General features: G+C 39.8%; 1 protein-coding gene across 6 annotated transcripts in view; it reads left to right on the top strand.

Annotated features, from left to right (window-relative positions):
* The first annotated feature begins 9,867 nt into the window (after positions 1–9,867).
* LOC128528756 (KH domain-containing RNA-binding protein QKI) overlaps positions 9,868–25,310 on the top strand; it is a 78,490-nt gene continuing 63,047 nt past the window's right edge. For 3 of the 6 annotated variants that reach the window (XM_053501850.1, XM_053501845.1, XM_053501849.1), the window contains exon 1: positions 9,870–10,708. In XM_053501850.1, coding sequence (XP_053357825.1) covers positions 10,567–10,708 — 142 coding nt within the window. In that variant the 5' untranslated portion in view covers positions 9,870–10,566. Of the gene's footprint in view, positions 10,709–25,310 lie in introns of all 6 variants that reach the window. The other 3 variants (XM_053501846.1, XM_053501847.1, XM_053501851.1) reach the window with 2 other exon arrangements.

The raw sequence follows: 25,310 nt of genomic DNA on the forward strand, positions 1-25,310 counted from the left end.
TGCTGAGGCCTTTGAGCAGCTGCAGAGACCCACCCAGAGGCTTTCTCCTCCTCCGCTTGGAACATTCTGTGCAGATGTTTGTGTGCAATAAAGACACAACACTGCATAAGCTCAATGAGACATCTCCGGGAAGGCAGACAGCAGTTTGATGCTGCTGCACTTTCTCTCCCACAACTAATTGAAAATGTCTTCAAAGCAGGAAAAAAAAAGCAAATACATTTGACTTTTCGGTGTACACCTACAGTAGAGTGTCTTCCATGAAGCAGGATTAGATACATTTTAACTGATATTAATGTTAATCTGTATTATTGTTTCATTAAAAAAAGATGAGGAAGATGAACGTACAGAAACAATTACTGTCAGACTGTTCCAAGACTCTGGATGTTTTCTAATTTCACTGACACAAAAATGAACAAGCCCTGATACATAGAGGAACAATTTACTCGGCATCCTCAAATGTCTGATCTTTGTTTTTTGAACTGTAGTGTCCCATGCCCATCACTCTTTTGAAATCAGTCTTTTGAGACTGCTGGGAGATTGACTAGACTGAGATGATCTAAGGAAAACAGATTGCCTTAACATTGAATTTGGATTAGCTGGATAATGTCTTCCACTCTGGTCCTGTCTAACCACATCTTCCCTGACAGACAGTAAAATGCAAGCGTATTGATGGGAATTTTGCATGTACTGGATTAGGATTGGATTATGAGTGAAGGATCATGTTTTCTCTGCTCCCCTGCACCTGCACTGGTCCTCATTTGGTGTATACCATAAATTGAAAGGAAGGAACATGATTCTAAAGATTTTTGGTTTTATCACAAGACCAAGTTCAACCTACTAGTCCCATAGTTAGATGTTATACGCATACATCAGACACTGATTTCAGACAGAATTAAATGCATCACACCCGAAGACTTTATGACAGCTACAGTTATGCAAAATGCAAAGAAAGACCTAAATTAAAGAGACAACAAATGAATTGTAGGGAAGCAGAGTCAGATTGCTTGTGTCTAAGATCACTTAAACTGAAGATTTATTTTTAGGTATCCTCAAAAAATGTCATAGAAGATGAGGAACAAATAATAATCTGAAATTAAATCAACTGTTTTAAAAAAGTTCCAACAGAGGAAATGAGGGACTAAGAGGATTATCATTGCAGTCGTTTTTAATTGAAAATTTTAGTTGAAATTATTTGTATCATGTAGTTAGGTCTGACAGGACATCTAACAGGACATTAATACTTATCCGTATTAATAATATTATAAGTGCAATAATACTTCCCAATAAAATATGTAATACAAGATTACATACATATTCTAGATTACTGTGCAATACTTACGAATGCTCTTGGGTCATATTTTTTGGTACTTACTTACTGTATTAAGACCTTTTTTGTGCTTATTATTATTATTTATTACTTTTATTACCTTTCCTTAGATAACAACTGTGAGCAACTGTAACCTAGCATAAGCAATTTCCCTCTGGGATTAAAAAAGTTCTTTGAATCTTGAATCTTGAAGAAAGCATGCTTTGAAATTAGAGTGCCGAAAGAAAGTTCCTCGAACCTTTCAAGTTTTTTCACATTTTGTTATGTTTCACACTCATCTTAAAATGGATTCATATCCTTTTTTCTCACCACATAATACTAACAATGACAAAGAGGATAAACACGTGTTTAGAGTGTTTTGTTAACTTAAGACTAAAATACCACAAGTATTCACACTCATTGTTATTACATTAGCAAGTGAGCTCTGTTGCATCTTACTCATATCAGTAGTCTTTAAAATGCTTTTGCAATGTGATTGTAGTCTATCTGTAACTTAATGAATTCTTCAATGAATTAATAATTCTTGGACATAATTATAAAAGGCACACCCCGTCTTTATACGATCCCACAGTCTGTCATAGTGAATGCAAAGCCATGAGAAGGGGTGAATTATCTGTAGATATGCAAGACAGGATTGAGTCAAGGCACAGATCTGGAAAAATATACAAGCACGTTTCTGCAGCATTCAAAGAGCACTTTAGCCTCCATCATACTCAAATGGAAGACACTGGGAACAACCAACAGCCTTCCCAGATTTGGACGCCCAGCCAAACTAAATAATTAGGGACAAAGGGCCTTGGTCAGACAGGCAACCAAGTACCTAAGTGTCACTATTAATGCTAGAGTGGCCAGACAAAAGCCATTCCTCACTAAAAGGCACATGACAGCCCACTGGGAGTTTGCCGAAAGCCCCTGAAGGACTCACAGTTCATAAGAAACAAAATAATCTGGTCTGATGACACAATGAGAAAACGAGGATTTGGAACGAGGAAATCAGGCACAATGTATCACCTTGTTAAAACCTTCCCTACAGTCAAACACGGAGGTGGCAGCATCATGCTGGGGGAATACTTTTTCTGGAACTGGAACTGGGAGACACAAAAATAAAGAGCTATCTGAAAACTTTCTCTAAAGTGCTTAGGTTCTCAGGCTGTGGTCAACTGGTTAAAGTTGTTTCAGAACAGCTCTGTTACAGTCCTGGGGTGACACAGACAGAATCTGGACCTGAACCCAATAGAGCATCTCGGGGGGACCTGAAAATGGCAGTGCACCGATGCTGCCCATCCAACCTGGTTGAGCTTGAAAGATTTTGCCAAGAAGAATGGAAGAACCTTCCAAAAGGCCTGGCAAGCTGTAGCATTATTCCCTAGCAGACTCGAGGCTTAATACTTATGTAAATAGGCTATTTCTGTTTTTTCCTGCCTTTTTTAAATTTTTTTTTAAATAACAAAACACTCCAAAAAACAAGCACTGTATTTGGTTTATTAATTATGTATGATTGTTTGGGGCAGAAAAATGTACAGTACCTGACCAGGTTTAAATGATGTCATGTTTGATTTGGGTTTAATTTACTGTATCAATATAGTGAAGAAAATGTATTAATACATGCTAAATAATAAATTATCCTGGTCGCTGCAGTACAAACTGGGGTTTGTGTGCGCCACTCAGCATGGCCCCTTGTGTTTTATGGGCAGCAGACATTCACTTGGAAACACATAGACAGAGGGAGACGGGAGACAGACGGGTCTGTTGCCGTGCAAATAAAAGGGAGCTGCTTTGTCTCTCTGCTCTTATATCTTCCCAGGTTATGTTTGACAAGGCGTTGATGCAAATCACAGAGGACACAATAAAAGTCCATGGCTGTTTTGGACAAGGCTTTTCATAAACTTTTTGCTGAACTACAACTGACAGGCCCTTGCTTGAACATGCTTTTGCTTTTCCTAATCACTTTTAATGTAAAATCACCTTGAATTGACTTTATACGTCATTGTTGGTGCTTCTGATCACCGCATACCAAACTAAGGGAAATTCGACATGAAAACACATCATCCAGTTAATTCACTGAATGCAATAAACAAAAAAAAAAAAAACAACAAAAGACAAGGAAATATAAGTTTAAGAAACAAAGTATTAAGTATTAAGTGTTACTTAGTATTAAGTGTTAAGTATTAAGTTTTACAGATGTTTCTTTGCTATCATTAAGAGTAAGAAAAATTATGTTTTTTTATATGACCCCTTTTGCTTTTATGTCAGTATGCACTTTAACTGCCACACAACCTGATAATATTTTCAGTTTCACGCATTGGCTCAAAAAAAGTAAACTAATAACTGTGCAATATCTTTAATATCAAATAGCAAAAATATTGCACATTTCCTTTTGTCTTGAAAATTCTCAAAATTTAGCCAGCCTATATACTGTACTGACTAACTGAGCTTAAAAATAAAACCATATGTCTACTATATTTCAGTATAAACGGTAAAATTTCTATTCATAAATTTTATTTACAGAGGTATGCAGACTACATGGTTTGCACATGGCAGAATATCTGTCTTAAATGACCGTCCTAAAAGACTGAACGAATCCTGACTGAAAGAAATCAATTAATCAAGTCACTATAATGAAATGCTGCTGAAAAAACTCCAGAAGCTCTATGAGTGGTTCCAGCTTTAGATAAGATTCTGTTGATTCTAAATCTAAGATGCACAAGAATTAAAATAAAATCCTTAAATATCATTAGATGGATATTGTTGTCTGTTACAAATAACAGTTTCTTGATGTGGGACTTTTACAACAATCTAAGGAGTTTATAAAACCTATACAGTGGATGGATGGATGGATGGATGGATGGATGGACAGATGTCTTGATTAAATGTTCTATTTTTTTCCAGTGTTTAATTTAGATGTCTTGATTAAACATGAACATAAAAAAACTGTTACACCCTTAAAAACCCATACATAACTGATTGGTAGTATATTAGAAGTATAAGAAAAATTGTGCTTAACTAAATAATAGTTAGGTGACATAGTGGTGTAATGGTTAGCACTGTGGCCTCGCACCTCCAGGGTTGCGGGTTTAAATCCACTCTCAGGTCTGTGTTTGCATGTTCTCCTCATGCTTGGTTGGTTTCCTCAGCTGTTCAAGTTTCCTCTTACAAATACATGCTGAGTAGGGTAATTGGCATTTCCAAATTACCTGCAGTGTGTGTGTGCTTGTCTGCTTGTTTGTGTTATGGGATGGCACCTCTTCCTGCCTTGCAAGCCGAGTCCCCTGGGATAGGCTCCACGCCTCCTGTGACCAGGATAAGTCGTATAGAGAAGAAGTAAGTGAATAATAATTGCTGTTTTTTTTTTATATATTCCATTAGCAGACCTGTGCTATTAGTCCTAAAGTGATTTGTGTAGTTTGTGTAGAAACAGTTTCTAAGGATGGTCTCGGCATTGTGGGTCACTCTGTGGCACACCACTGGGCTATTTTGCCTCGGTTGGAGCAGAGGGGAGGAGGCCTTGTTATCTATATGACTCTTTGAGAGCAGCCGTCGTGGTGATGTCTCCATGTTGGAAGTACGCTAATTGTCATTGTGTCCTGGTTCTGTGCTCCAGTCCCTGGCAGGTTACAATGGTGCCTAGTGTTGCTCTCCGAGAACAATCGCTCTCTCTGTCTCTGCCGGACCAGCACAGTCACTGTCCTTTCAGACTGTACGCACCCTCCGCAGATACCAAGAGATCGACCAGAGAAATCCATGCTTCGTGGAAACAAAGACATTCCTGCACACAGACTCATTTGTACACAAACCATTACACATGTTCATTTATGTGCAAACGAATTGTCAGGATGTTGAGTAAACACGAATATAATTAATTTCGCATACAATAAATTAGTGAATAATTCTTTACAGGATGAAGGGGAGTAAGATATCGCCAGCATTTATGTGTGGGGGAGGGGGTAACCATTATAACATTAATGATATTATTACATCTAGGAAGAGGAGAAGGTTTTTGTAATGTAAATCATTTGATAAATGGATTATGTTAATGCCATTGCAGGTCCATGTCTTTTTAAATCCATATAATCCACTCATTACCTGAAGCATAAATAGTTTCAAGACAGAACCTGAGCCTGTTGTTGTAGGCAAATAAGTGTGATTGTGGATATCAGATTATTTGATTAAAAAGACTTCACTGCATAGCCTGATAAAAGGAAGCCCAAATCATCAAAAGTCTTCATGTCTCAATCCAAAAAAGGTCTTAAACAATTACGCAACTTATAAAGTACACAACTTTGAAAGCAATAAATACTCATATATTTATTTGCACAAATGACTACATAAGAGTTGCATCTGACCTTCAGCCAAAGGCCTGAAACGGTGCATAAAGATGGGGTGGATGCTGACACAGGGGAGCGCTCAAAATTTGTATCCTCAGACAAAAATGTCCTTAAGCTCTTTCAAATAAACCTCACCCCCTGCTATGTGCCTTTTAAATCCATCCTGCCTTAAGATATGCCTGTCTGTTCCTTTTCTCCTGTTTTCTGCCTTTTTTTGTCTCTTTTCCTAACATATACACTTTGATATATATTAGTCTATTCTGGCAATTTTGCACCGTTTCGCTCTTTCTCTTTCTCTCTCTCTCTCTAGCTCTCTGCCGCTGCTCTTTTCCCACTTTTTCTTTCTGTATCACTCTATAAATCCCCACGTTGTTTGCTACCCTACTAACCCCTTTCTTTCACTTTCACCCAACCATGTTAGTTGTGATGATATGTCCTATGGGTAGAAGCCTTCCCTCTCAATGCCCTGTTAATTACTTCTCTATTTATTCAGTGATGCGGTCCCGGCTGTTTTGCAGGGAGAGGGGGGTTTGGTTGGGGGGGGGGGGGGGGGGGGCGAGCTGTCTATGACCAAGAGGGATTGACTCCTGCATTAAATAGCCCACATTCCAATCCTCTGATGCTGAAACGACCATGAGTTCCCCCTTTTTATCTTTGCAGCGCGTCAAATTAGCACCCAGTTCAGTCCTTACACAAAGGACCCAGTAGCCGACAAAAAAAGAAAGAAAAACTAGAGACAAGCCCATCGGGAGAACCTATGGGCTTGTGTCAGGTCAGTGTTCTTGCTGAGGAAAGTTTATTCCAAAAAAACAGAACAAGTCTACTTGAATTATAGACGTCTAAAAATGACACCTTCCACTAAAAATAATGCCTGGATTAATTTCATGGAACAAGGTCAAATTTAATAATGCATTTCCAAATACTTTGTAGTGGTAATGAGCCTTCGAGGCAGTGAGTGTGAAATTATTATTATTGATATTTTATGGTCATTTTCCTAATGTACTCAGGCTGACTGTATCAATAACTCCATATGTTTGTGAAATCAAAATCATTGAGTTATTGCATTTGCAGATTTTCTATAAAATAACAAAACACATTCATTTCATTTATTTAATTGGTCTTAGATTAGTAGCTAATTTTATCAGATGACCCCATGCTATGAATAAATATTGTATATCCATGGTGAGGATGGTCTTGTCACCAAATGGATTTGGTTTCATCGGTTTATGGGGTGCTTTTATTTTCGGATCACCCCAACATGCTGGCTCAGACGAAGTCACGAAGGAGGGGGCTTATAATGGGATCTATGTAGCGGAAGCAGAGAGAGGCAAAAGTGCTGGGCAGGGAGTTGGCTGAAGTTAAGGCATAAAGAGTTGAGAGCGAGACTTCGGTAAGGTTATAGCAGACGAAAGTGAGGTTTCTTTAAGCTTTGCCGGGATTCAGGATGCATGTGTATAGGAATGCATTCATTAATGCTATCTCTTGATTTTCACACACAAGGCTTCTGTCACCGGGTAAGTGACTGAGAATAGAGCACTGGATTGGAAGCTGCAAATGAAGGGGGGCAGCATGTCTCAGTAGGAAGGGTTTGGGGTAAATACCCGAGAGAGAGAGCGAGAGAGGCACCCTAACACAGGCCTCCTCATCCAAGGCAATCTGCATGAGAAAGCACCAGTCCCTACAAAAGATGAAAAGGTGCTGGGCAGGACCTGGACAATCCCTTCCTGTTCTGAACGGTGATTTGTTTCCGTGCCGTCAGGGACTGGGCTGCTTGCCCTCCTTCCCCTAACCTCACAGCCCCTTTCACACATTCTCTCTGGCTTTGTTTTTCAGCACTTTCTTTTTTTTTCACGTGAAAGCAACTGATGGGCCAATATGTGAAATCAAACAGAGACTGGAACGATTGTTTTTGCAGCCATTTTCTAAAAGCCAGGCAGCTCTGAGCACGGGAAACATTTTGCATAACAAAAGAAGAGAGAAAACATTAAGCCAATTAACGTATATATACTAACCTGTACTAATAAAGGGATTTGAAGCATTGGTAACTCATGTTGTGTGTTTGTTGTGCATGATGCGCACTTTACAGATAGAAATACTGCATAGTTTATAATATACCAAATAAGTCACAAGATTAGGACTACAATGGGAAAATTCTGAAAATATCTGAAATCTGAAGTATTTGACCAATTAGCACAAACATAAAAAAAAAATCATAATTCAAGCAACAATATAACATTTAATGTGGTTAAAAGTAAAGAACATGTTTTTGTTAAAATGTTTATATCATTGTTTACAGTGATTACATATGCAGTTATTACAGAATCTGTATAGGAATGTACACCTTAATTCTTGTTTAACTCATTAATTTGCTTGCCTGTTCTATGCACCACCAGTATAAAATGCCCCTTTAATTCATTAACTGTGCGGAACAGGCTCTGTAACAACACTGGACTAGCAGCACCCATTCACTGTGCCTTAGTGAGCCTCTGTGCCCAGTGCTTAGCACTTTTCTGTTCAAGTTTTCCATTGAGATAAATGCTCCATTTTAACCATGATTCATTCTGATGTTCCCTGGCATTTACTCTATCACACTTTTGTCTCTTTCTCTCACATTCTCACAGTATCGTAGACATTCCCATGCAGTTTGCCAAAAGGATACGAATGCATAGTCTGTCGGTATGACGTCCATGTGATCAGAGGTAAGGGGGGGTAAATCCCGGACTGCAGATAAAATGGGTTTAATTCAAAGACTTGAGAATTGGGGGTAAGAAAATCATGTACTTCTCGGTTTTGAAAAGCTCATTTATTTCCTGTTCAGTTGATGACAGTTATTGTTAACACTACTGGTTATTGTTCTTCTTCTAATTTCCTTCTTTCAGCTCCTCTCCGTAGAGGTCACCACAGTGGGTCGTTTATGATTTGCACGTTTTGATTCAGCAAGGGTTTGACCTTTCTTACTCAACCCTTCCATTTGCACTAGGGGTTCCCTGAAACATCAGTGGCTGGGTTTTAGGGAGGTGGCTGGAAAGCGACCCAGGGCCTCCCGCATGACAGACGAGAAGTCTTACCACCGAGCCATCAATGCCCCTGTTGAGATTACTGGTATACTGCATAATTTGCAAAGACATATAGAAATACATTTAAAAAAAACACAGTTAACTAAGTAAAACCTTTTCCCTTTCCATATAAAGATGGTTGGGTATAAATACATGGATCTATAAATTGAAAATGTACACATTTCAACATGTGGTGTAATTATTAGACCTACATAGAATATTTTACTCAAGTTGCCCATAACATATAATTACTGTATAACTAAGTGTAGCTCTTAACGTAGCTTAAATTACTACAGTCCAGCTAAACATGTGTAAAAAAAAAAGTATTTATAGGTGATATATCATGGGCCAGGGGTAGCTCAGTGGTTAGGGCATTGGACTACGGTTCGGAAGGTCCTAGGTTCACAATCACCAAGTTGCCATTGTTGGGCCGTTGAGCAAGGCCCTTAACCCTCAACTGCTCAGATGTGTAATGAAATAAAAATGTAAGGCGTCTGCCAAATGCCTAAATTTAAGTATCAGAAACAGATCAGTTATTAAGAGTAACTAGAAATTTAGAGTGATGGCAGTTGGAAATGTTTCTCAAGGCAAATAAAAATCAGGGTATAAAAACATCCACTTGCAACTCATTTTATAACTGCTCCACACTCAGCTCCGTGTATGTGGACACTATATGGACAAAAGTATTTGGCCAAACCTGTTAATTATTCAATTATTTTAACTTGTTTTATCAAGCCTCTTATCCCCAGTGAAAGCAAGGACTCTGAAGACATGGTGTGATGAGTTCTGAGTTGAAGAACTTGACTGGCCCACACAGCCCTCAACCTCACTGAACACCTTTGGGCGAACTGGAATGGCTTTCTTGTCCAACATCGGTGCCTGGACTCATAAATGCTCTACAGAATTAATTCCTACAGAAACACAAATTAGGTATTTGTATGCAGGTTTAACCATATAGTCCATATAGTGTGTGTGTGTGACAAGTGCACTACTTTGGGCCTATATTCCTACACAGATTGCAATAGACTTTTAGAAATGACCGTGTGGTTATTATGGAATATACGATCACCTGAGTCACAGCACTCAGCACTGTGCATGTATGTGTGTGTGCGCGCGTGCGCGCGTCAACTCTTCCCACCCTCGACTCGGGAGCGCGCGTTCTTTCGGGCCGGAGGGACGCGGGCGTGCGGCGCGGGCGGTCACGTGACCGTGCTGGCGAGTCCGGGCGGCGCAGACGGAGCTGAACGCTGACAGAGGAGCGCGCGCGCCAGTCCCGCTGAAGAAGCTCCGTTATTGCGAGCAGAGAGACAGAAGGAACTAGACACATTTTACAAACACACACACACACGTTACACACAGGAAGCCTTGGGGGACTCAGAGTGAGAGAGAGAGAAAGAGAGAGAGGGGGTCACTCACCGCCTACTGAGTGTCGCCTAAAAAAAGGAAGTAAAGGAGAAATCGGCTGAAATCTCAGCAGAACGCGCGCGCGGCCGGGAGTTGCCTTGTAACTTGTGGAATTTATCGAGCGAAACTTAAAAAAAAAAAAAAAACAGAGAGAGAGAGATCGGTCTACCTCCGTGCACTTTTAATTTTGGTATGATTTCATTAGGTTTTTTGCCATCAGTAGCAGAATAACGGACGGTGTGTGAGTGAGAGAACTGCGGCAGTGACGGGAAACAGCGGCGCGCGCGAGAGAGAGACACAGAGAGAGAGAGAGAGAGAGAGAGAGAGAGTCTCCCGAAGTGCGTGCAACACACACTCGCTCTCCTTCAGCGCGTCTTTTCTCCTCTGTTTAATATTTCTACGCTGTTTGCTTTTTGCCGTGTATCCTGGGGCCTCAGCTGTGATTTCTTGGAATATGGTGGGGGAAATGGAAACGAAGGAGAAGCCGAAGCCGAGCCCAGACTATCTGATGCAGCTGATGAACGACAAGAAGCTGATGAGCAGCCTGCCCAACTTCTGCGGCATCTTCAACCACCTCGAGCGCCTTCTCGACGAAGGTACAGCCCGAGAACGTGTGATTAGTAGCCTAGGAATAGGTGTGAGAGTGAAGAAGTGTGCGGTGCTGTCTGATGTGTGTGTGTCTGTGTGTGAGTCTGTGTGTGTGTGTGTGTGTGTGTCTCCAGCCACCTGTCATTCCTGGCTTTTTAGTGCCATCCACCGTTTTATACTGGTCATATTGCTATTTTGATCCACATGATCTGATGTTTTTTTAGTCAGCACGCCACTGCACCAGTGACCTTTAAAATCTTTTTCTCAAGTTTGTGCTGCCACTGACCCGTCACCTGCACTCAAGCAGAACCTGAACCTGTGGATCAACACTGTGGTGTTGCAGCAGAAATAAAAGCTGTGTTCAAAACATACACATGGTTCAGCAGAAATGTATGACATCACAGTGGGCATGCGGTCTCGTCCCTTTGGTCATCCGTAGAATCTCGTAAACACTCGTATTTATCTCCATGAAATTATCTACCATATTGAGAATGCACTAAAGAGGGCTTTATCGATTCATTCCCGATGACGTCCAGAGCGTTGACACATTTCAGGGCTTTAATGGGTTCTGAAGAGATCCCCAGTAGGTCTTTAGTTTGTACGGTTCTTCAGTCCTACCTGTTTCTTCTGGGATTCATCACAATGCTCTTAAAATCCCTGGTGTGCAATTAATAAAGCCTCGTCAAGCACTCTTTCCTCATGCAGGCATTAAATCTAAAAATATTTCTAGCACTGCAAGAATGTTTTAAACACCACAGATGCTGATTTAGTCCTGTAAAGGTTATTACACCGCTGTGATGGAAATCCAACTGTCCTGAAGGCAGTCTAGTAATCAGATCAACGGTTAGAGTGCTTAAAAGCGGCTCTGTTCATTATATGGTGATCATATTGGCACTACGATGCCTTTGGGAGGACTTGTTCGAATTACCATCACTAATGCTTTTTCGCTCAAATGTCCAGACTGTCTAAACAATTAAAAAGTTTAAACTATTTATTTTGGTATTTTTACAGGGCATTAAATGTGTTCAATTGGAGTGGACATACAAAGTGTCCCAAAGGAATATAAAAGTAAATGCACTGGAGGCACTTGTGTTTACACTGAATACATGAACGTTGCGGAGATGATTTCCACCCTTATTGTTATATGATTGTTCTAAACTACTGACTTCAGATGATCCCAGAGAAAAAAATTAAGTAATTTTATGTCTTAATCTATTTGGTCTTCTGTTGTTAGTTTTGAAGCCATCTTATGTCTGAAATAATGTCTAAGGACCGGACTTGCTATTCTGACAGGCTGTATTAGAATCGCATAAAGAAAGGTAGATTCAAACTTCAGGAATATAATACTGCGATGAAGCACACAATATTTTAAAGTTGTCGAAACAATGCAACCTACTTAAATTAAGTTAATTCTCTTATCAAGGGACAAAGAAGAATCCACTTTGCACGCTGTTTTTTTTTACTGGTAATTATGTTGGACTGAAAAAAAAACCCTACTTTTGACTTTTTGTGACAGTCGTCTAGCATTAAGTTAGCACGGCCCCAGTTTGGCTTGTAGTAAATTTGAGTGTTTTTAAAGTCTGAATGTGGTGAAATCTGTCATGGTACGTGCTGGCAAAGCGACAGTGCTTAACCGCTGGTAATTTGGAGTAGCAATGCACCAAGAGGCTCCTTTCCAATTCTTTATGGAAGCCTTTCATCCTTTTCTCAGCTGTCGACTTTATGCAGTAGTTAGTGTGGTTTATATATCACTTGTCCAAGCAGACTCTTTTCCTCTTGCAGACTGACAATAAATGTTTTATGGAGCATCAGGCCACATGTCTTTATGGGAAATAAAATCTGAGCGGAAAAAAAAATGAAATGCAAGAGAACAATTGCCGAAGCTCCGGGATGCTGAGATGAGTTTATGTCATCAGTAGCACACCCCAAATCAAAATAATCCACCTGAATTAACCGAGTGTCCTGTTAAATAATGGTGAATGGAAAAAATTTTGTGGTCTGCTTGGTAACTAAAGGACTCCTGCTAAGGCGCCTGAGTTTTTCTGTGTCAGATAAAGAAGTAAAGAGAACTTAGAACGGATAACGAGTCTTTTTGCTGTCAGACTCTGGCTCTCCCAGAACAACATGCTGTTAACTGAAACGGTGAAAAGTGACAGATTTTTTTTTTTAATGCGTGTCTATCTGCTGGAGTACAAACTGGGTTTTTATGAGTTTCTTTTTGCTTTGTTAACTATTTTCTTGTCTTGTGTTTTGACAGAAGAAGGGATATGTCAGTACAAAAGGCTGGAATGTCTCTAAGCCTATAGTTCAGGAGTGGCCCCTCGCTTTTCCCAACTAAGCCATAATCCACTTGTGTCCATTAAAGTACAAAACATGCTTGGGGAATATCTTATAGTCCCCCCCCCCCCCCTTTGTGGGCTCTCGAATTCCACTTATTCACATCCAAACAGAAATGTTTCAAAATGATTTCAATATTTAAAACAAAGTTAGTCATCATATAACATCCTGGACAGAAAGGACTCGATGGTCCTGGGATTTGTAATCTCAGCCTTGTGTAACTACTGAGCTTTTACTATATATATATATATATATATATATATATATTGTGTGTGTGTGTGTGTGTGTGTGTGTGATATGCCCAGATTGCACAGCTAACAGTGAGTGAGTGGTGTGTTTATGTGAAGAGAATTACACATAACCAGAGCCACAACATACCACACAGGACTACAAAATAATGACTCAAATTATAACCACAATTTTTGCTTAAGTGTTGAAATAATAATGAAGTATATAATAATAATACAATAGTTTAACATATATAATATACAGCACAATTTAATACCTATACAATTTAATACAGTTAACATTTATACAAATCATTTATACAAAACATTTATATAAAAATAATAATTTGGTCCGGTCAGTTTTATCATATTTTATAATTTTAGGATTGTACAAAATGCATATGTAAGTATTATCAGGGCTTTAGTCATGTTAGAAGGATTGCTTACAAACTAAAAAACACCCCAAAATTTAACTTAAGTTCGTAATTATGTCAAGAAGAATTTACATCTAAACTGAAAGTAGGAACCTTAAAAATAATAATTGCATAAATTAATAATAGCTTGTAGTATTAGTAATGTAGTTCTAGCATTAGTACACTGGTAGCTCAGCAGTATCACAGTCTATTCTGAACTTTTTCGAGGGAGTCAAAACATTGTGCAATTCACAATTAACCACCCTTGTTACCTACATTACATACGCACATGTGAATTGGAGGATGAGCCAGATAAAGGGAGTGAAAACATCCACACATGTAGTGAATGGGTAAAATGTTAAGCAAATGAAAAAGATTGTACAGCGGTCCAAGTCCTGGCACGTCAATTCCTGCTGCACTCTATGTTCTTTTTTAGAAAGTAGGAAAGAAAGGAGGAAAAAAAAAAAGCAATCACTCTTCTCCAAATATTACAGAGGGTAGAGGAGGTAGAAGCAGCTCTAATGGCCAGGGTATTTCCACACACACACACACACACACATATATATATATATATATACCCACCATCTATCTCTGTAGTGGCGCCCCGGTTGCGGTGCTATCACTAACGCGAGGCTAAATCACAGCTTTCTGCCCAGCTCAGCATTATTTCCACCTTTGTAGGGGAGAGCGAGTGTCAATTATCATCCACAGCTTGGGCCTGCTCGCTACATTGATCATACGTAAGGCTAGGAGTCTGGGGGTTTTCAGTATATCATTGAGAAGTGCGGAATGAAAACAGAAAACCGAGTACCATAGAAAAATCATTGGCATCATCGATGGGACAGCGAGCAGTTTGCAAACAGTGCGTGAACTGTTTATGTGATATCCCCTGCGGTGTGTTGTGTATGGCAATATTCTGTGTGGGAGCATGTGAGTTTGTGAGTGTGTGTGTGTTATGTTTTTCATTCCAGTCCCACTGGTAATATCGTAGATCAAAATAGAAACTATAGCACATGTTTACCGACCCTGTTTTTACTATCTGATCTCATCTGACTATAGACCATGCACTATTTTTTCCTTGAGGCTGCCACTGGAGTTAGAACCTGCAGCCGTCTGATGATTTTAGCGGGTTTCCAAACCCAGTGTGGAGTCTTTACACTTGACACTACATTGCAAATAAAACCAGACTGCTGTTATTGCCTTCAGACACGTGCGATTCTGTACCGGTGACGTTCTGCGGGTCGATCCGAGCGCTGTGCCGGCCCTGCCATGTTAGCTGGGAGCTGCGCAGTCATGTGGAGCAGACGTGATGCGTGTAGGCCAATACACAGTCCAAGCGTAAACTCCCCGTCCCCCGTTAGTGCAGATGAATGCCCTCAATGAGCAACAGGAGCAGTCAGCCATGCCGAGCTGTGCATTTTGCACCATAATAAAGGTGATGAATTTAATCAAGAGAGCACCCGCTGCCCCTAGCGCAGCACCCGGGATGCAGAGTTAGAAGCGAGCAGAGGTGCTGCCACAGTCGAAAGAATTATAATAGGAAGTGGATTTGTGGCTCTGAGCCAGTGTAAGACTCAATAGCTCAATGCAGCTTGTAGAATAAATCTTTGAACTAATCACTCTCTAAAGTATTTCTACTTAACTAACCTTTAAAATATCAGGAAAAAAAATCGTCTCACATTTGCAAATTAAAAAAAGCCTGTTTTGTGAAGCTATTACATTTTTTTTTATTTGTAAACTAATTTTATCTTTGTTTTTTTTTCTGTACTTGTGATAGTGATGGAGTGCAAATACTGTCAAATAACGCTAGCCTAAAGGTTCAGACAAGGGCAATTTGTTTTAAACAAAGGAACCCAATACGATTACACATGGAGCAGGAACACGTACGTCTCTCTCCGTCTTTAAAGATTATGTTTTCAGTCATTTATTTTTTAATCTGCAGTAACTGCTTTATTCTGATCAGGATTACTGTAGATCTAGAGCACAGCTCACATATCCACACGTCATATCAAGGCAGTCATTAAGTCGCACAGGTTAGTTTGGTTAGTGAAATGTATAAAATTTCGATTTTTAGATTTTGGCAAAAATACTACTTACTGTATCTTCCTGATCCTTCAACCGTATTAAGAAAGTTTAAAGTTTTAATCCCAAACACTGTTTTAATGCACTTAAATCACTTTCCAGGTGTGTTACTCCAGTTGTGATTAAAAACATGCATGGTTCCCTCTTTATTACTACTTTAAAGAATCCTTGTTTAAATATTTTTTAAAAATTAAATAATACCTTCTATGTTTTATTCCGAGGTACTCTTTGTAAACAAATTCTCACTGGCCATATCTCAGTACTCGGACATGATACAGTATTGAATTTCGTATCAAAGCGGAGAAATCTCCAAACCACAAATCACCTTGCTCATACGCCGATCAGCAATATTATGACCACTGATAGGTCAAGTGACTTACACTGTTCATGGGCGGTCAATGCTCACCCGTGTGTGCAGGGAGCAAACACCAGCCCGATCACACAGAAAAGCGAATGCGGTGCAAATTGACAAAAAAGTCAATGGTGGCCATGACAAAAAGGCACCAGAACACTGCAGTGCACGGGTTCCAGCAGGCAAAGTGCTCAATCTAATTAAGCACACAGGGGATGGGCCTGCTCCGATCCAAAACCCACAAGCCTCTCCCGCGCAACATACAGCACCCAAAGGATCCTTCACTAAGATCCTGAGCACCACAGCAGATTAGGTGACTAGGTATGGAAAAAAGAAGAAAATCAGAAGAACCCTGAGGAAACACAGGAACATGATGAGGACCTGCAAACCCCTGAGCTCAGGATCGAACGCTGACAGGGTAAATAAAAAGAAATCAATGAAAGTCTGTAAAAACTCTGATCCAATGTCTCTCGTCCGGTAGCGGGTCTCTGCTCCAGTGAGCTGCCTACAGCCAAATAATAAACACAAACAAAAGCCGTGCTTGTTCATCTTCAGAAGAAAAATATAGTCAGCCCTTGTTTTGCATACATTTATTGGTTCTTACTTTAATATAATATGTGAATATACTTTAATGTGCTGAAATACTTTTGGTCAATCTAAAATGGGCAACTCATTATTCACATAACTTTTTCAATACGATACAAACCACTGGTCTAAAGTGAATTATTATTGTTTGACATAAACATTTTTCTCATATTAAAACAAACCTCATGGCATGAAAATCTATATGTAACAGGTTTTGCAGGCCTACAGATCTTTTCAGATTCCTACAAATGAGTGATCACTAATTTAATCATGCTTACATTAGAACACAAGTGTGTCCCGAGACCAACATTGTAGTGTAACGAAAAGTGTTAAGTTACTTTACAGTAGACTTTTACTCTGTGTTTTACTCTGTATGTCCTCCACCTTTACCGTCAAATCGAATCCATTTCCGTTTTCAACTTTAAGTGAGGTTTGACACAGAAAATCACGCTAAAGGCAATAATAAGACCCCCTCAGCGCTTTCCCTCATGTTTGGTAATCAACACAGATCCCACAAATTCAGCGCTAAGCTGCCTATTTGCGTATTCAAGCAGCAAGCGGTTTTCCACATTTAACATAACAATGTCATCACTAGTGTGATGTGTACCAAATACATCAGAAATACCTTGTATAAAATTTCCGTTAAAACAATAAACTGAGTGTTGAGATGCGAACCCTGCACTTTTATATTACTCACATTTGCACTCTAGGATTGGATCCTATTTTAAAGTGTTGTTGACTGAACCAATCTGCTGTCACTTGCTTTTTTTGTGTGATCCAGCAATAAACACTTGGCACTGCTCGTTAGTTTGAATCTTTGAGGAAACTTTCATTGTTCTTGATGCACTATAGCATTAGCACTAACAGAATGCAAATGGTATGTCTGATCTAAATAAGACATCAGTGGTCTGATCTACTTTATATAAGATATCAGTGGTCTGATCTACTTTATATAAGATATCAGTGGTCTGATCTACTTTATATAACATATCAGTGGCCTGATCTACTTTATATAACATATCAGTGGTCTGATCTACTTTATATAAGATATCAGTGGTCTGATCTACTTTATATAACATATCAGTGGCCTGATCTACTTTATATAACATATCAGTGGCCTGATCTACTTTATATAAGATATCAGTGGCCTGATCTACTTTATATAAGATATCAGTGGTCTGATCTACTTTATATAACATATCAGTGGTCTGATCTACTTTATATAAGATATCAGTGGTCTGATCTACTTTATATAACATATCAGTGGCCTGATCTACTTTATATAACATATCAGTGGCCTGATCTACTTTATATAAGATATCAGTGGCCTGATCTACTTTATATAACATATCAGTGGCCTGATCTACTTTATATAAGATATCAGTGGTCTGATCTACTTTATATAAGATATCAGTGGTCTGATCTACTTTATATAACATATCAGTGGCCTGATCTACTTTATATAAGATATCAGTGGTCTGATCTACTTTATATAACATATCAGTGGCCTGATCTACTTTATATAAGATATCAGTGGCCTGATCTACTTTATATAAGATATCAGTGGCCTGATCTACTTTATATAAGATATCAGTGGTCTGATCTAGTCTGTATAAGATATCAGTGGTCTAATCTAGTCTATGTATGATATCTGTTTTCTGATGTACTGTGTACAGTATAAGATATCAGTAGTCTGATTTATTATACATAAAATATCTGTCTCCTGATCTACACTATATAGTGGCCTGATCCAGTCTGTATAAGATATCAGAGGTCTGATTTACTCTGTATATCTGTGGTATGATTTAATCTATATAAGATATCTGTGGCCTCATCTGCTCTGTATAATATATCAGTGGTCTAATCTAATCTATATAATATATCAGTGGTCTGATCTACTCTGTATAAGATATCTGTGGTCTGATCTTCTCTGTATAATATATCAGTGGTCTGATCTATTCTATATAAAATATCTGTGGTGTGATCCACTCTATAAGATATTTAGGGTCTGGTCTATTCTATATAAGATATCAGTATATTAGTTGATAATTGTGTGTTGTTTAAACATTAACTTCTGCTTTTACTCTACCATCATACTGACAGAATAAGCTGTCTAACAGGGCTCATTGATCACAATTATAGATTTAGATAAAAGGGAATTTCAGCCATAGACTGATCATCTCACTCAGAAGCATGAGTCTAATGACTTTACCTTCTAAAAGGCCCGCTAAAGTGATAAGAGTTATAAAATCGTTGCTGTAGTCATCTCTCTAAAGCCGTCTAGTGGTCCCACAGGGAGCAGAGTGGCTCTAACAATTAGTCTAAGTGGTTGTATTCATCACTAAATTGGAGCAATTAATTAATTCACAGGGGTTTCTGTGGGGTCAAAGCCAATTTATCCTAAATTAACCAGAATGCTGTCCCTAGATGAAATGTTGCCCGTAGTAATCCTTTCTGCAGCCTGCTGCTATCCGTCTCACTTTTCCGTACTATTAAAAAGAAGAAATAAGAGTGTTTGAAGGCCAAAAGGTTCACATAAAGAACAACCCAAGAGACCAGAGTAGACATGACTGTTACACTTTAAGTACTGACAAATCCCCATGTGTGTCTTATTTTGTACTTAAGAAAAGAAACAGAGAAGACAGCAAACAGTAGCAGCATTATTGAATGACATAATACAAGATAAATAGAAAGGGGACAGGTGGATGAAATGACCACCCTGACGGTCAAATGACGCCACCCTTGGTCACTATAATGAATCAGCTGTGAATTGTGCAATAACATACAGTGGAACCTTGGTCTGTGAGTGTTTTGCAAGATGAGCAAATTTTTTTTAAATTATTTTTAACTTGATTAACAAGCGAGGTCTCACAATATGAGTAGTATGCATGCGCTTTGTCTGCCGAGTGTCACATCATCACAACTGAGCCAATGGTTCATCTCTCTCTCTCTCTCTCCCCCTTCTTTCTCTCGCTGCAGGATTGTGGGTAATTGCCTCTCATGCCCAACATCCATATTTCCAAATGTATAAACACGTTAATTTGGCATTGTCGTGGTTGTTGGAACAACGGTAGTATTAGGTTGCTAAAGTCAGAATCACTTTAATGAAGCAAAGCTGGAACAACAGTGACCACATGACCATGGGATAACATTGAACGAATGCCCCTAATGGATTGAATCTAACTTTTAAAATGTTGTTATGAGTGTGGACAACTGTGTTACAACTTTCACCCAGCGTTAGGGATTATTAGTCGCACCTTCACTTTAGAATTTCCTTATTGTGTTTTCAGCGACACGCTAAGAAATGTTTTGCTGCCACTTATTGCATTGATATGTTTGATTTATCAGAGTCGTACGTTCAGAGTCATAGATCATCTGACTAATTATTTGGATTTAAACGATCATCAGTCAGAGTGACAGACTAACCGAAGATGTGAAAGAGTTCAGCTGAAAGAGGAAGCGCAGACAGATATACACACATGCACCCCCACACTGCAAGACCAATGTAAATTGGTGACAGGCGTGGCATACAGGTCACAGGGTCATGATATTGTGAAGCCATGTGTCACGTTTATTTTCACAAACAAGATGCCTTTTTCTTTTTTTTTTCTTTTTTTGGAAGGGAAAATCAGTCATGCTTTTTCCCTTTCTCTCCCATTTCCTCCTCTGTTACACGCTCGCTGAATTATCGCAAATTATTAGGCTGGATTCCTGTGACGCTGTCAGTATTAGCGAATATATCAACGTCAAGCTTTATAATGCACTCACAGCTGTAGTTTTAAAGGCACTCCATATAATTGAAATGGGTCGGCGCAGACTGCCGAATAAGTCTTTAGCACTCGGGATTCGCTCAAAGAGAGCGACAAAAAGGCAAAGGAGTTTATGAATAGAGTCTGCCAACACAAAAAGTGTGGCATTCATCTGAATATAAGAGCATGAAAGAAATGTTCATGTTTACATTAGGTGCACTTGATCTCCTGGCCAGCTCTATTTGTACTTTTTCTCCTTTAAAAGGCAACCTGCTTGCTTAAATTATATCCAATTCCAATTTCAAGATAATGTATTCCATTTATTAGCTATCAATAACATGAAATTCTGATCAATTAGACCGGGTTTCCAGATTTAGGATAATGCCAATTCATATCTAAATTAGTCTAAATTACAGATACTAATCCTACAAAGGGACGTATTCTCAGCCAAAGCCTAACCCGTGTCCAGATAAACAGCCTCGGTAGAGGATTATATTTGCTGTGAATATTGCCAGAAACCTTTAATACAGTGTACAAGCGGCTTATCTCTTATCTTCTCTCGTGTCCAACAACTATGTCAGCATGTTGGTCTTGCTGCGAGCCCGGCTGCTCTTTGTCCATGGGCTATTTTTCTTCTCGCTCCAGATAGTAAGTGAACGCTTGGGCGGATTTGAAGATTGTTGTTGCTTGAGGAACGAGAAGAGATTGATGTGTTTACCTTCATCAGCAGGCGCAAAGTTCAAGGTGCAGGAGAGACATTTAATTAGATCTCCCATCTTCTAAATGATTTTCAAACGTTCCAGGCTCAGGGCCCGGGCAGCGGCTTCTTAAAGGACACTCGGTGGTACCACCTAATGTGCCATCCATTAGACTCATGTGCTTAATACAGATAAAAAGCCGCCGCTGAGTAATGATCGATTTTTCACCTCCTTAGTATGATTTAGCGGCAACCCATATAGGCCAAACGTGCATTTTAATTCTTTGTTAAAGGCTAATGGTGCTCTCAAGTTTTTACAGAACGCCACTTTTCAGCCCCCAAAAAATCTCCTCATTAATAGCTTCATGACACTTAGGCCATAATTACTCTTGATTAGTCAGACCTCATGGAGGGTGCAGACTCCTGGTTCATTTCATATGTGCCAGTTTTTTAAAGCTACGTACTGATTTAGAGCTGAATGTGGCTTTTAGTAAAGCATCAGAGGGTGCTCAGGAGCCCATCAATCATTTGGCAAGCTCAAATACCAAATACGACCTTCTTTTGTGAAGGCATACGATGTACACGGCTGCTCGTTCTGCAGCATTAAGCTGTTAACCCTTTGCAGGATCAATTCCAGAGTGTGCAGTACAATTAAAGCATAGAATCTGGAATCCAGAGTGTGATGGGAGCGTATTCGGCTCTTTCATCTTGGCATTTGTTCGAATGGAAACAAGTGATGTCTCATTCGGTGGACAAATATCGTCATTTACCCAATTCTGTTTTAGTGTCTCAATACGTGAGTGGATTCAACCCAGTCTCATATTCTAGTGTGTGTGTGTTTGTGTGTGGATTGATCTGTGCTTTGATAGAAGGATAGAGGAAGCCCTACAGTCGAGCCGAGAGGAGTTTGAGACACACTCGTCAGTGAGAAAGCAGCCCATATGCTGTCCCCAGTGTGTAGCCCAGCACGAAGCATCTTCAGCTGCATGTTGGTGCCTTGGCACAGAGAATCATCATTTCTTTTGTGTCACCGCCCCCCGAGGCAGCAAGAGCAGCCCAAGCATGTAGATCCTCACACGCACAGTGTGGATGTCTTTTCAATTCTTCACAAACACCGATAGCGTACTGTTCTCCCATGATGAGAACGAATTTTCAATCTCTTCGAAATAATCACACACAACAGATCGAGATAATGACCTACCCAGGTTTTATTCACTCGATGCAACGAGCGTTGTTGTATTCAGATTAATCTTTAAGACTTCTCCTAGCCTTGTGCTCTGTAAAGGAAATCCAGGCGCGTGGTGATATTCACGATAGCTGCCGGTTCCATATAAATTCTGCAAATACCGTCTCTGCACGACGGTCTCTGATGAGTCTGCACTCAGCCATGCTGTTGTCATCCATCTGTGCAGGCCGCAGGGAAAGTGTACTTCATGCTTTTAGAGACACAGCGAAGCACCCGCACTTGCTCTCTCCACTGTACCACACAGAGCTAATTGAAGTGAGGCTTTGCCAAAACCAGTCATGCAGGAAGCCTCCTCTCCCAGCTTCCTCCCCTCTCCCTCTCCCTCTCCTTCACTCTCATTTACATGATAAAATCTTTGTGGCCTCATTGAATTCCGGAGGATTCTTAGAGAGTAAGTTTTTTCCTTCTCTGAATATGGCGACACTCCCTCCATCCTTAAACAAGAAGTATCCCGATCTCAGACGCTCCGTCGGCTGTTAGGTGGGCACGATGATCTCATCACCCGTATTGTCCCTTTCATAGTAAACGCATGTGCTTATGTCAGGAAGTTTCCTGAATTGGAGCATACGCGCTCGCTCATATCACATGCACAATTTAACCTTCATTAGTCAGAATCTATATCTAGCAAGGAACCATGAACTGAGCTGAATGCTAAGCGCTGAGTCACTGGTTATTTACAGTGCTGAGAAGCAGTTCTCCGAATGACACAGGAGACCCAATGCGGGTGACCAATCCAGAGCTCAGGTTTGTTTGTAGAACTGGTTCAGTAAGATCATTTATAGATGTCTCAGGAACAAACAGGTTGTCTCCTAGCTTATAGCAGGGATTAGCGTGCCTCACTTTATAGAACGCTTTCCAGAATTGTACATTATTGATCAGCAAAGTGAATAGCATGCTAAACAGTTTTTTTTTATTGTGCAAGTATAAAGCTTAATAATAATAATAATAATAATAATAATTATTATTATTATTTTTATTACATGTCCAAGCTTGGATGTTTTTTTGTTTTTCAAGCCATGTCTATTTGCACTGCAAGCTATTCTCAGCTCTCTCTTAGCAATTGTTTACCAAGCAGGTGCACTTTTTTCACATGATAGGATTCGCGGGATGCGACAGTACACGCGCATGTCTGTGCAGTCACGCATGTCTGTAGATATGTGTGGTGAAGCAGCAGGTAGGCTTGCCGGTCTGGGCAGTGTTACCGTTCTGCACCCAGTGCAGGCCCAGATGGCATCTTCATTTGAGCACGTGCCCTTTCCTTCCCTCCCCACCTGCACTCTCAACGCAACGCATAATTACAAACACAGAAGGGTGTTACTTTTCCCAGCTCGAGCTGTCTCTCACTCTGTCCTCGGCTATCCGTCTCTGCTCTGCGCCTGTCTTCCTCGCGCCAGTCCTGACTCTCTGGTTTGCTCCAACTGACAGTAGTTTGTGACTGACGGGTTTTTCCCGTAAAATCTCCTATTTTCGTTTTTTTTTTTTTTTGTATTATTATTATTATATGTATTAATAAGTCAGATTGTCTTTATCCATTCTTACAAACGCCAACCCTCGTCGGTAGACATAATGTACTTCTGCTGTTGTAGCTGTCTGTGTCCTTGCTGCATTTTAGACTCTCCGTCTCGTTCTCTCTTTCCTCTCTCTCTTCATTCTTCTACTCTTATTTTCCGCCTGTCTGCTTCACCAGCTCTCCTTTTAATGCTCAGCCGTGTCTCACTCCCTCCCTCTCTCTCTCTTTCCTTAGAAATCTATCTTCCTTTTATCCTCTCTACATCTCACCTTACTCTTTGTATTCATTCTCTCACAGGTTCTCCACTCATGTGGACCTTTCCCTGCAGTGAGTGATGGTAATAGCATGCTTTAGCCTTGTGTTTGGGAAGATGGCCTCATCACACTCCATCTCTTCACATCCGGTGGTGTCACAATACAGGCAACATCACCAAAAGCGTTCCTTACAACTGGGCCGAAGGCCAGAGATTCCACAGCTGTTTTATTAATATAATACCCAGTGTCAGAAATCACTCGTGTAATTTTTATGTGGTCAGCTGAGGCAGCAGCTGTGAGGTTTTGGCTGTCTGAAATCCTCAGACCGGGAAAGTTTTATGATTAGGTCTAGAGTTGACTGCCGAGCTCCTCGCATTTGAGGGATCATTCGCTCTGGACTGGATCTGGTGCAAATAGTTTAGACACATCACTTCATTATCCAAATGCTCTACAACTACCAAAACATTAAAAACACGATTAAAAAAAATAAAATAAATAAAAACAAGAGCATTTTGGCAATCAGAGTACAATAATCTCACAAACACGTACATCTTGAGTCATTACTGTGAGTGCACTATATACTGCATATAGTCTTTTTTCTTTATTTATTTTGATTATTCACTTTGTATTGTATTGTAATTATATGTATGATAGAGTGCTTCTGTACTGTATGAAGAGTAAAAAAAATGAAAACAGTTGTGACTCAACAACTTCATGTATAAGACAATGAGACCGCTGCAACATTTTCAGTGAACAGTTTTGCTTCATTCTATAAACTACTGACTCCTAAATTCAACATTTAGAAATCAGTCTTTCACATTGCTGTGGGGTAACTTTATGCCACTCTTGGCACAAATCACCTCAGCCTTGCTCCATGGCTTGTGACCATTCTTCTTCCTCTTGATCATATCCCAGAGGTTTTCAATGATGTGCTGGTCTGGAGTTCGGGCTGGTCATGACAGGGTCTTGATCTGGAGGTCCTCCATCCATACCTTGATTGACCTGGCTGTGTGCCATGGACAATTGTCCTGTGGGGGAAAAAAATAAATAATCAGAGTTGGTGAATATGGTCAGAGCTGAAGAAAGCAAATGTTTATCCAGGATAGCCGTATATGTGGCTTGATTCTTGTGTCCTTTATAATGACAAATCTTTCTGGT

This window comes from Clarias gariepinus, chromosome 8 (genome assembly GCF_024256425.1).
Source record: "Clarias gariepinus isolate MV-2021 ecotype Netherlands chromosome 8, CGAR_prim_01v2, whole genome shotgun sequence".
Lineage (NCBI taxonomy): Eukaryota > Metazoa > Chordata > Actinopteri > Siluriformes > Clariidae > Clarias > Clarias gariepinus.